We start from the raw sequence: 11,895 nt of genomic DNA, 5'->3' as shown, positions 1-11,895 counted from the left end.
ATTCCAGTATGCTAATATGCTAGTATCCTTCTTGTGCTGTCTACTGCTCCCCTATGGACCTATCTCCACTTCTACTTATAAATATGAGAACTTATGTGACTAGCTTACTATGTAATTTGGCACATTTTTGTTTGTTTTAACTTTTGCCCCTCCTTTCTCTTCTATGTCTAGTTTCAGTCTGGATTTGCCTCATTCAGGGACAGATTCTGATACCTTTACATTGAATAAAGGTATTAATTAATCCACTAGTAGTCCTGTTGAAATCATTAGTCCTTCTTGTGGCGTAAGGTGCTACTCTATGGCTACATCTATACTGCACACTTCTTTCGGCAGCATGTCGAGTATGTAGTTGGGTAGCCCTCCTAACATGAGTTTAAGTAACAGCGTAGATATGAAGCATTGCTTAGGTGAGTAGAATACAGACACGCCTGAAAGATGTGTGTATATGTACCCGAGTACATACCCTACATTGCTTTCTACTCACCCAAGCTGTGTCTCCATGTCTACGCTGCTATTTTTAGTCATGTAGTGTCCCTCTGCCTCCCGGCTGCTGGTGCCTTTCCCCACCACAGGAAAAGACTCCAGCAGCATGGGAAGGCTATGGCAGCTCCCTGTTGCCTCCCCACTGTCAGTGCCTTTCACTGATGTGTAGCTACATACCACAGTATGGATATAGATTGCTTTTCACTGCCAGGTGTAGCTATGCTTCACCCTATGCGCCACCAGAAGTGGTGTGTACTGTAGACATAGCCTCTAAGGCCAGGTCTACACTACCGCGGTAGTTCGACAGCTGGCAATCGAACTTCCGTGTTCGATTTATCGCGTCTGGTCTGGACGCGCTAAATCGATCCCGGAAGCGCTCGCCGTCGACTGCGGTACTCCAGCTCGGCGAGAGGAGTACCGCGGAGTCGACGGGGAGCCTGCCTGCCGCGTGTGGACCGCGTCTGAACCGCGGTAAGTTCGAACTAAGGTATGTCGACTTCAGCTACGTTATTCACGTAGCTGAAGTTGCGTACCTTAGTTCGAATTTGGGGGTTAGTGTAGACCAGGCCTAAGTAAGTGGTTCAGAATCTGGCCCTTAGCTTGGATGGGTTTTTTTTCAAAAGCAGTTAAGGGAGTTAGGCACTCAACTCAATTACAAATAAATGGCAGTTGGGCCCAGTGCCTCAGCAGGTCGGCAGGGGTGCTATGCTGCTGGACATGCTTTGGAGATTTTACTCCGTTTACACCTTCACATTTCTAGAGACTCATTGCACTTTCATGGATTTTTTGCCTATGTTTTGCACACTTTTCCATATATGTAAAAAGCCACTAACTTATGCTTCTCCCTTAGACCTTTTTATAATTTGACACGTAACTGAGTCAAAATTTGGGCTGACAAAGGGGATTTTTGTCAATTTTTTTTTCCATTTCTTCTCTTCTTGCTCTATCTCATTTCCCATCCTGCCGCTTTCTTTAAAAAAAAAAAAAAAAATCCAAGCTAGGAAATTAAGTGCAGAATGTTTCCATAAATACAAAGGAAGGGTTTAATAATTAAAATCAAAAAGCCAGGAGAGTAACAAGTTAAGACTTGCAACAGCTACATGAGTTCAGCTGTGTTTCACACATAATATTTTACATTCCTGTTTTAGGCCTCAATTCAGGACAGTATTTAAGCTTAAGTCCATCCCTATTCAGGAAAGCACTTAAGCAACGTGCCTATGTCCTATCGACTTCAGTGTTTCTCATTCATGTGCTTAAAGTTAAGCATGTGATCAAATATTTCCTGAATAGGGATGTTTTATTTAACTGAAATGCTAATCCTGACATATGTTGTTTAGTATATTACTGTTTATGTAATTAAGTATGTATCATAAAATACACATAATGTGCAACAAGTATAAGTTAATGTTGCAGTGGGAACTTTAATTTTTGCATTTCTTGGGATTTTTAACTATGGAACCTTAACATTGATTTAATGGAGGTGCATTACATTTAATATCGTACATACCTGGTGCAAAATAAATCAATAAATAATAACTGTGCTCGCTCTGCTTTTTGAGACACATTACTACAAAAAGGAAACCTAATAAAATAAAAATAGTGCACCATATTTTCACAGGATAGCAACAGAGAGCACTGAAAGCTTCAGGCAGAGCAGGGGTCCTCTAGACAAAGGTATGCAGAGGAGGTTTCCTTGACAGGAATTACTGGCACTGCCTGGCAGATTGTGAATCAGATAAATTGTGATCTTTATGCACCACTGTAAAGTATCTTTAGATGTACATTTAATGCCTGTGTTGCAAACCCACTTTCAGATATCACCATCCTCCACTAGATCAAGGATGGCACAGACAGAACAGAGGCCTTCTGGATGCAGCAAGGATATCACTCGAAGAGAAGGAGCTCTTCACATGGAGCAAGGACCATGGGCAGACCAGAGATGATTTCACATAAACATGAAGGGGAAAAAATCCCCTTTTGTCTGCTGCAGTTTTATTAGCGATTTTTGTACCCAGCAACAACTGATTCTTTCTTTCACAAGAAAGTACAGACTTTTACAAAAAATATGCACTAGGTTTCCTATTGCTGTAACATTTCTAAGGGAATTCCACACATATATCAGAAATGGATGTTTCACAGGACAAAAGAACAGACACATCCCATTTGGATCCCTCAGGTGGAGATCGATGAGACAGTGTGTCCCACAGAGCAAAGGAGGACTCAGTTATCCACTTACATTATTCCCTGATATTCCCAGGAGCAAAAGGTAGAGGTAGGTCAAATGTGAGGTCTATGCTATTTTTCTTGTGACTCGATGAAGGCTTGTAAAACTGGAATTAGATGCTCAGTTATGGTGACTTTAGCTTGTATGCAGAAGGTTAAATTGCTAATTACATTTCGGATTGGAAAAGAAAATTCTCTCAAGGTGGACTGGCAGAGAATCTACTGCTTGTTACATTCCCTTGTATTGAGTGAGGATCATGCATTATTAGGATTAGGTGGTCATACCAAACATGATAGCTTTCCTGTGTTTCGAGGGCCTTTCTGATCTTCATTCTCTATATATTACACACATGGAGAAGGTACCAGACAGGAATGCAGACACATGCAGTAAAGAAAGACAGAGACAATCCAGTGCTATTGAATAACACAGTGTATTTTAAAATTCCTCCCCGTCATTTTCTTCTTCAAACGAGTCAGTTCCCACTTCCTCGTAATCCTTCTCCAGTGCAGCCAAGTCCTCTCGGGCCTCTGCAAACTCCCCTTCCTCCATGCCTTCACCAACATACCAGTGCACAAATGCCCTCTTGGCATACATCAGATCAAACTTGTGGTCCAGCCTGGCCCAGGCCTCAGCAATGGCTGTGGTGTTGCTTAGCATACAGACGGCACGTTGCACCTGGGCCAGGTCTCCCCCAGGAACTACTGTAGGAGGCTGGTAATTGATGCCAACCTGGAAATAAGATTAAAGATGGAGGAGAAAGAGATAAAAGAGGGATCAAGAGAGACAACAAAAATAAAATAAATGGGTTGAGAAGACAGGGGATGGGTATCTCAAACCACAGTATTGAAATTACCCTAATGGCAAATGTCATCCATGTTGCCTTTTTCTGGACTACCCCATTCTCAGCTATAGCACATGAGAACAAGGGAGAGCAACCAAAAATGGAGACAGGACCCCAAATGAAGGAGTTCAACTGAATCTCATTATAATCACCAGTATTATTTTTCTCCCTTTTTAATGCACACCAGCATCTTACTTTCTGAGCCCACAGCTATTCCATATGAACTAATACAGTAAGTATTTTCCATCTACAAATCTTCAAATTCAGAGCCCATTAATATGTATGAGGAACAATTATTGGTTTTTTTTTTCATTATTGCTGCTGTCAGCATTGCTCTGGAAACCAGGTCTGTCCATGCTGCTGTGTAGCCAGCAGGGGGAGCATAATCACTTGTGTGATGTCTGATGAAATGAGGCTCTCAAAAAAAAAAATCTGGTAAATGAAATATGAGTACTATATATCTCTGATTTTTTTGCTTTTAATTAAACATTGATAGTCTAGAGGAACAGTCTCCCCATCTGCTAAATACTTTAACTCTTATAGAGTGGACTTTTTTCCAGACAGACAGCTAGGTGACTGCTTAAGAGGCTGTGTAAGTAGGATATGTAAATAGGACATGTCCATTTTCCATAGGACTAACTGAAGATCACACACACACACACACACACACACACACACACTTCTAAGCATTCCCTTTTCTCACAAATGGAAAATGTTCAAGAGTTGAAATCACAATTTGGGCTGGACTACTTGACAATGTCTCTTAACATACAGTACCAGTGTGTCTCTGTCCCTCTCACCTTGAAGCCTGTTGGACACCAGTCCACAAACTGGATAGTTCTCTTGGTCTTGATGGCAGCAATAGCTACGTTGACATCTTTGGGGACCACGTCACCGCGGTACAGCATGCAGCAGGCCATGTATTTTCCATGACGTGGATCACACTTCACCATCTGGTTGTTGGGTTCAAAGCAGGAACTGGTGATTTCCGCCACTGACAGCTGCTCGTGGTAGGCTCTCTCGGAGGAGATGATGGGTGCATATGTCACCAGGGGGAAGTGGATGCGAGGGTAAGGCACCAGGTTGGTCTGAAACTCTGTCAGATCCACATTGAGGGCACCATCGAAGCGCAGAGAGGCAGTGATTGATGAGACTATCTGGCTGATAAGACGGTTAAGGTTGGTGTAAGTGGGGCGCTCAATGTCCAAGTTGCGACGGCAGATGTCATAGATGGCTTCATTGTCCACCATGAAGGCGCAGTCTGAATGCTCCAGGGTGGTATGAGTGGTCAGGATGGAGTTGTACGGCTCCACTACAGCAGTGGAGACTTGAGGGGCTGGGTAGATGGCAAACTCCAGTTTGGACTTCTTGCCATAATCCAGGGAGAGGCGTTCCATCAACAAGGAGGTAAAGCCAGAGCCAGTGCCCCCACCAAAGCTGTGGAAAATCAGGAATCCCTGTAGCCCAGAACAGGCATCTGTCTGAAAAGCCAAACAGAGAACAAAAGGAATCAGTCTAAATCTCTGAGACTTCCATGCGCGCATCCTGAGATTGAAGCTGGGACATCTATATCCAAAACACAGCACCGAGATCAGCCCAGGTCTTCCCGGGAAAAGACTTGTTAATGCTCTCTCCTATGCTCTCCTTCAACAGCCCAATCCATTAAATATAAATCAGACTCTGTCTATGGAGTTTAACTTGGTGAAATTCATACCTCTAGAATATAGGTTTACTAAAACAAAGTGAACAGATATTTAGCTAACTCCTCTTGTACCAAGATATATCAGTCTTGGGTTGCTGTTACCACAATAAAGTTGAAGGTTTTAATCCCAGGAACCACCTTTCAAGAGCATCTGTCTGACTGACAGACCTACAGACCCTTTTCTCACTTGGACCAATAATGGAATCCCCATGGATCTGACGGTCTCAGCTCTGAACAAAGTACACTATCAGGAGCAAAAGGAGCTATCTGTTCCCTTTCCTTCACAACAACCTCAAGTGCTATTTCAAAAGTACTGGCACTTACCAGCTTACGGATACGATCAAGCACCAGATCAATGCTTTCTTTACCAATGGTGTAGTGACCACGGGCATAGTTATTAGCTGCATCCTCCTTTCCAGTGATCAGCTGTTCTGGATGGAAAAGCTGCCGGTAAGCACCAGCCCGCACTTCATCTGTCCAAGAAAGAGAAACTGTGAGAGGCCTGGAATGGACACACTCCAATGTTGATGAGTTCTGTTGAACACCTCTATGGTTGCTAACTGGTTGTGCTGTATAATGTGAGGCAAGGAAGACTTGAGTGTTGGAAACAAACTTGAATCTTATTCTCTTTCAGGACTCTGGTAGAAAGTGTAGGTCTGGCTTGACATAAGTAACTTGGCTCATTTCTTAGTGGGCATAATTGGGAAGGTGAATGGAAGGTTAAGTTGTAAATAAGGGCTTGACAAACACTTTGCTGGAGTCGGGATGTCTGTGCTTGCTAAGATAAGCAGCAACACCTTGATGCTACGGACTATGGACAAGATAAACTTGGAATATAAAGATCAGGTTCCAGGTGAAGAGCACATGGACAGAGCATGCTGTACAGGTTTGGCTCCTGCAGAGTAACCATTCCAATTAAAAAATGTGTGATTTAATGTACAGCAAATGCAATGTGTAAATGTATGTAAAGGAAGAGGTTGTCTATATCAGTGGCTTTCAGCCTTTCCAGACTAGTGTACCCCTTTCAGGAGTCTGATTTGTCTCACATACCCCCAAGTTTCACCTCACTTAAAAACTACTTGCTTACAAAATCAGATATAAAATACAAAAGTGTCACAGCACACTATTACTGAAAAATGGCTTACTTTCTCATTTTTACCATATAATTATAAAATAAATTAATTGGAGTATAAATATTGTACTTACATTTCAGTGTATAGTATATAGAGTAGTATAAACCAGTCTGTCTGTATGAAATTTTAGTTTGTACTGACTTCACTAGCGCTTTTTATTAACCTGTTGTAAAACTAGGCAAATATTTAGATGAGTTAAGTTATGCCCTAGAAGATCTCTGTGTACCCCCAGGGGTATGCATACCCCTGGTTGAGAACCATTGGCCTGTGTAACTTTGGATGTGTGGTAGCCCCTATACCCATCCCCGATGCTTGAGTCTGATCAACTCAGCATAGCTTTGCTATATGCCAAATAAAGGAGCCTTAGTAATGAAATCCAGAGTCAAACTGGATGAAATGTTCTCCTAGAACTGAACAAGGTGTTCTGGAGTGGAAAAGGTCTTGGAGGGAATCCCAACAAAAAGCTAACGTGTCTCACAAAGATGAGGTGCTGTACTTTCTGGAGGGAGAAATGAAGGCTGTTGTCTAAGCCAGTCACTTTTTTTTAGCAGTCAATTTATGGAAGTTGTACCCAGACAGAGAAGAAATCACCTGTCTGTTCTGAGGACAAGCCATCAGAAAAGAGCGAGATTTGCAGGAATAAAATGAGGGTTCCCCCCTAAAAAGGGGTGGGAAATTCTCAGGAAAACCCACCCCTTCATTCTCCTGTCTTTGATCTGAGTAGGAGGAAAGAAACACCTAGACAGCAATGGAAAATATCACAACCAAAATCAGAGACTTAGACACTCTTATGAAGAGCAGATGCAAAACTAAGTGGATAGCTATTTAAGCATGGCACCTTATTGATCCAGGATGTTGAAAGGTAGCAGCACCATTATCAAAGTGTAGTCTAGCTGAAGTTTCTACCCTAACTATCCTGTAGGTATCTTCTCCTTATTGAGATAATGAAGTCATGAATAGAATCGGGCACTAAAAGTCTTAGGTTGACTAATTTTATCCCAGGGCCTAGTGATTAGACCAAGATACAAAGACGGAGTTGTTCCCATGATACACTGGAGACTGGAGAAACACAACACTGACACACAGAAGACGCACAGAAGGCTCTTCTCCGTTTTCCAGTGTTAATTCTATACTGACCTACTACTGTCGGTTCCAAGTCCACCATGACAGCCCTTGGCACATGCTTTTCTGTGACTGTTTCACTGAAAAATGTATTAAAGGAGTCATCGTTGTTGACTTTGTTGGGCTGATTCTTGAAGGTGCCATCTGGCTGAATGCCATGTTCCAGACAGAAGAGTTCCCAGCATGCATTACCAATCTGGACTCCAGCCTGGCCAACATGAACAGAGATGCACTCACGCTGTAGAGAGAGGGAGGAAAGGTCAGGAGAACCAAAGCACATCGCTCCTTCTTAATAGTTATTAGTGTCTGGTACATTATTATTCAGATCTCTGAAATCAACCTCCACCTGAGTTGGTTTGCATTCCCTAACGCCATATATACAGCAAGAAGCGGTGTACGCAAGGACCCATGGAACTGGGACTTAGCCACTGTTCTCTGCCTGCAGTAAAAGTTGCAAATGCTGTTTACAAATACGAAGGTGAAAGTGTTTTGCTGCAGGGCTATGCAAGGAAATAAACACAAAGAAAACTGGAAATTTGCAGGCATGCACTCATGCCTGTGCACAACAGTTACATGCCCTCATGTACATCTATACACATACAAACATAAAAATACATACATATACACCATATGCTATCTTGCTCCTATCCAGACTATGATAAATTCCAGCTGAGGAGCATGTGCTAGATCCATTTATTTTTATTCCTAGCTGGGACCTGACACAGCGGTGTGGCATTTTCCAACCATATGTAACTCAAGAGGGGTGCAGTGTCTTCTGATCCCTTAACCCTCTTATGGCAGGCTGGGCCAGAGACTGAGAAGAGCTGACATCAAGAAAAGACTTCTGACTCTCCAAATGTGAAACGAATATTCCTGAGTTCCTACATACCCATGGATTTATACCCTGCATGTTCAGACATGGCTCATCCATTTGCATCATCATATCCTATTGTGAACACATGCTTAAATATTTAATTATGAACGTAGTTATTACAATAGCAGACAGACACTTTAATTAGAGAACAGTAAAACAAAAAATAAAAATAGCTATTACATGCTAAACAAAACAAATGTTTCTTGCCCCAATGGTCTGCACAGGAGTATGTATTTCAAAGGTCCATCTGGGAAAGCACTGCTATTGGATATAATTAAGGCTACATTTTAGTCACGGGTATTTTTAGTAAAAGTCATGGACATGTCACAGGCAGTAAACAAAAATTAATGGCCTGTGACCAGTCCATGACTTGTACTATATACCCCTGACTAAATCTTGGGGGGGGGGGGAGACAGCCTGGGGTGTGCCACAGATGCTCATGGGGGGGCTGGCCCGGGACCCCCGCGGGTACTGGGGGTGGGAGTGTTGGGGCTGGCAGGCTCCCGGCCTGGCTCCTTGCTGCTCCCCGGAAGCGGCAACATATCCCTCACTCAGCTCCTAGCTCCACACACTGCCCCCACCCCAAGCGCTGGCTCCACAGCTCCCGTTGGCCAGGAACCGTGGCCAATGGGAGCTGTGGGGGCGGTGCCTGTGGGCAGAGGTAGCACATGGAGCTAGGAGATGATGGGGTTGCACAGACACTGGGGTAGTTGAAGGTGTAATCTGGGGATATTTAGGTATCACTGGAGGTGTATTTTGATCTGAAAAATCTTAATTACTGATGATGTTGCACCATAAAGAAAGACCCTAGCTTGTCTGTTGGATCTCAGTGTGAGTTTACAGGGTTGTGAGTTAGAAAAACAGCTCTTTCCTTGTAAACTGAGCAAATATGTTGCTGAATCAAAAGAGACAAGAAGCATGCTGAGCCCTTGATACGGCTCTTACAGAGTGACTTGCAGACCAGAACCACATTTAAAAGCCCAGCATAACCCTCTGGAACCTTTCTGAGACAAAGCAGCAAACGCACCACAGAGCCACTCTTCCTCGAGAAGCTACAGGTGAGTCAACCTTTTAAACCTTTCCATTTCTTCACAGACTCACACACTTGGGCGATTGCTCCGAGAGACTTAGTAGTTTCATGGCTTGATTTATGACTAATGGAGACCACAGATCTGCTCCCCTCCCCACTGTTCAGAGTTTTCAGTCCCTCTGATTTGAAACCCTGACCATTTCCTTTGAACATCTCAGCTCTTCCTCTCAGCCAGCCTGCACTGGTGACTCCCAGTGTCAGAGGTGATCTGCACCAATCCCAGTTCGACCTCAGACCAGCTGCAGTTTGGAAATGCTCTAACACGCAAGGACAAAAATGTCAATAGAAACAGGAGATTTGAAACCAGGGTTTTCAAAGTAAACTGCTTTAAAATAGGTCACTATAGCTTTAACAGTGAAGAGCATAGTATTTCCTCAGAGTCCCTTGCATTGTAAACTGATCCCGATAGGGTATTTAAATCCTGACCCTTTTCTCAACTCAGATTTCAAATCTCTTTTCTAAGAGTCTGGGGCTCGCATTTGTTCTTACTAACTGTGGATCTGATACAAAGCCCAAGTCAGTGGAAAGACTCCTATTGACTTCAGCAGGCTTTGGATCAGGCCTTCTATCCACACTGTTCATTGATAAAAGCAGACCCTGTCGTGTTTGCAGTCATGTGGAGCACAAGCTGGTGTAGGTCTTAACTGTACTGAGGTAGATTTAAATCCTCTAGCTGCATCTGTACTGTTATTTCTGAGATGTATTTGCTGCAGCAAGCCCAGTTGTAAGGTTAGGTCCACCTAAATAGATGAGGAGCCTGCACATGTGTGCATCCAGGTGTGGTGGGAGTGGTCTCCAGCGCTTAGCTCTGTACCAGTGGAGAATAATAAAATTTTCAGGACCAAAATAAAACCCTCTTCTGGATGTAGATTGGTATGCAAGTTAATTAAAAACACTCAGAAAAATAAGCATTTTGTTAAGTATATTTCTAAAATGATTTCTTTTGAGTTTAGAGGACTCTACAAATAATACGCAACTATCAAATCTCATACTGTTCAATATCAGAACCACTCTATGCTACTAAAATAAAGACACAGGATCACAAGCAGAAGCCACTGAATAGTTAAGAGGTACAGAACCAAATTAAAATCTTCATTGTAATTCCACTGATTTAACTGGAGTTCCACCGAAGCTGAATTTGCCTCAGTATGTTTTTCCCAGCCTGTATCTGACACATTCTGAACCTCACATGCTCCCCCTTTACTTAATGAGATCAGCGTTCTGTGACACAAACCATTGATGATCACCACGGGTCTGATGCCATAATTGGAGCTGTGGGCACCCTTGAAGTTACCTTGGACCCACGGTGATGGGGGAATGCTCACATATTTTAAGATTGTAGAGTCCAAATGCCAGCTCTCTGGATTAATCAGGTGCAAATTTCTGTATTTTTAGTCTGGTTGTATTGCCTTTGTGATGATTGAAGTGATGGATTGTGGAAAAAGTAGCATGTGTGTCCATATACACAGAAGATGAATGAAGCCAAAATTTATTTGTCATGGTCACTTTCATGTCATCTGGATTTCCTAGTCTTTTTGTTTTACTAGTCTGCCAGCATGGCTTTTTGTAAGGAAAAGGGATTGAATAGGAAGGGTTCATCCATCCTCAGATTTCCTCTTCTTCCACCTGCCTTCCTACAGAACCGGGAGGTTCACCATATTAGGGCAAGTTCCAAGGCTTAAGGGTTTCAATCTGCCTCTTAAGGGATGGAGCAGAATAAAATGCCCAGATGTAGAACTCACCTAGCAGCAAAAAGGGTGCCATATTGCAAGGTTGGGGCCAGGATCACCCTTCCCATCCAATGGAGCACAAGGAAATCCTGACCAAGTCCAGTGGCATCCATCTCTAGTCTCATCCCCCCTCTCCCCGCCTCGAATCCAGACACTGAAGCAGAAAGCAATCTGAATCCTCTGCCCCTCATCAAGCTCCACAATAGGGCAGATCGCAGATCTCCCTGACTCTGGCCACCCCCAGAATCCTCCTGTTTCCTTGATGAGTGTGGAGTTCCCATAGTCCCCCCTTACCATGCTGTCGCCAGTGGTGTTTGTTTCCCGTCTCAATCAGCAGTAGTAGCCTTTGATACTGCTCTCTCCACGGTTGTATCAGTCTGAGCTGTTAGATAGGAAGGGGCCTGGGCCATGCACCAAACACCTGCTACTATCCTTCAGTGTCACAGTGCAGGGTAAGGAATAGGTCACAATCCTCCCACCTCTGCCCTATTACATCACCAGCTCCTTACTAACACACACACACACACACATACACACACACAAAATCCATCCCTACCCCGAGTATCCCATATTCTTTCACTACAAATCCCTACATACACACTACATCTGAATGTACCCAGAATCAGCCCATATTCCACACCCGCTAACCATTAATGCCCCCCCCACACACACACACACACACATTCTAACAATTCA

At 43.4% G+C, this 11,895-nt stretch overlaps 1 protein-coding gene across 1 annotated transcript; it reads right to left on the bottom strand.

Annotated features, from left to right (window-relative positions):
- Window positions 1-3,142: 3,142 nt before the first annotated feature.
- LOC135884125 (tubulin alpha-8 chain) lies at window positions 3,143-7,563 on the bottom strand. The gene is made up of 4 exons (XM_065411420.1): window positions 7,521-7,563; window positions 5,575-5,723; window positions 4,349-5,029; window positions 3,143-3,436 (listed from the first exon to the last, which is right to left on the bottom strand). The coding sequence occupies exons 1-4, from the start codon at window positions 7,546-7,548 to the stop codon at window positions 3,143-3,145; spliced, it is 1,152 nt and encodes a 383-aa protein (XP_065267492.1). The 5' UTR covers window positions 7,549-7,563.
- Between the last annotated feature and the right edge of the window lie 4,332 nt (window positions 7,564-11,895).

This window comes from Emys orbicularis, chromosome 1, assembly GCF_028017835.1.
Source record: "Emys orbicularis isolate rEmyOrb1 chromosome 1, rEmyOrb1.hap1, whole genome shotgun sequence".
Lineage (NCBI taxonomy): Eukaryota > Metazoa > Chordata > Testudines > Emydidae > Emys > Emys orbicularis.
Note: the sequence above shows the minus strand (reverse complement) of the source record. Positions and strands in the feature narration are given on the sequence as shown.

Excerpts from the sequence above, each read along its gene's own strand:
- LOC135884125 (XM_065411420.1), bottom strand. The coding sequence starts at position 7,548 with ATGGTGGACTTGGAACCGACAGTAGTAG. Across the intron at positions 5,724-7,520 it reads CTTGGAACCGACAGTAGTAG|ATGAAGTGCGGGCTGGTGCT; the intron begins GTCAGTATAGAA and ends TTTCTTGGACAG. Across the intron at positions 5,030-5,574 it reads TTGATCGTATCCGTAAGCTG|ACAGATGCCTGTTCTGGGCT; the intron begins GTAAGTGCCAGT and ends TTGGCTTTTCAG.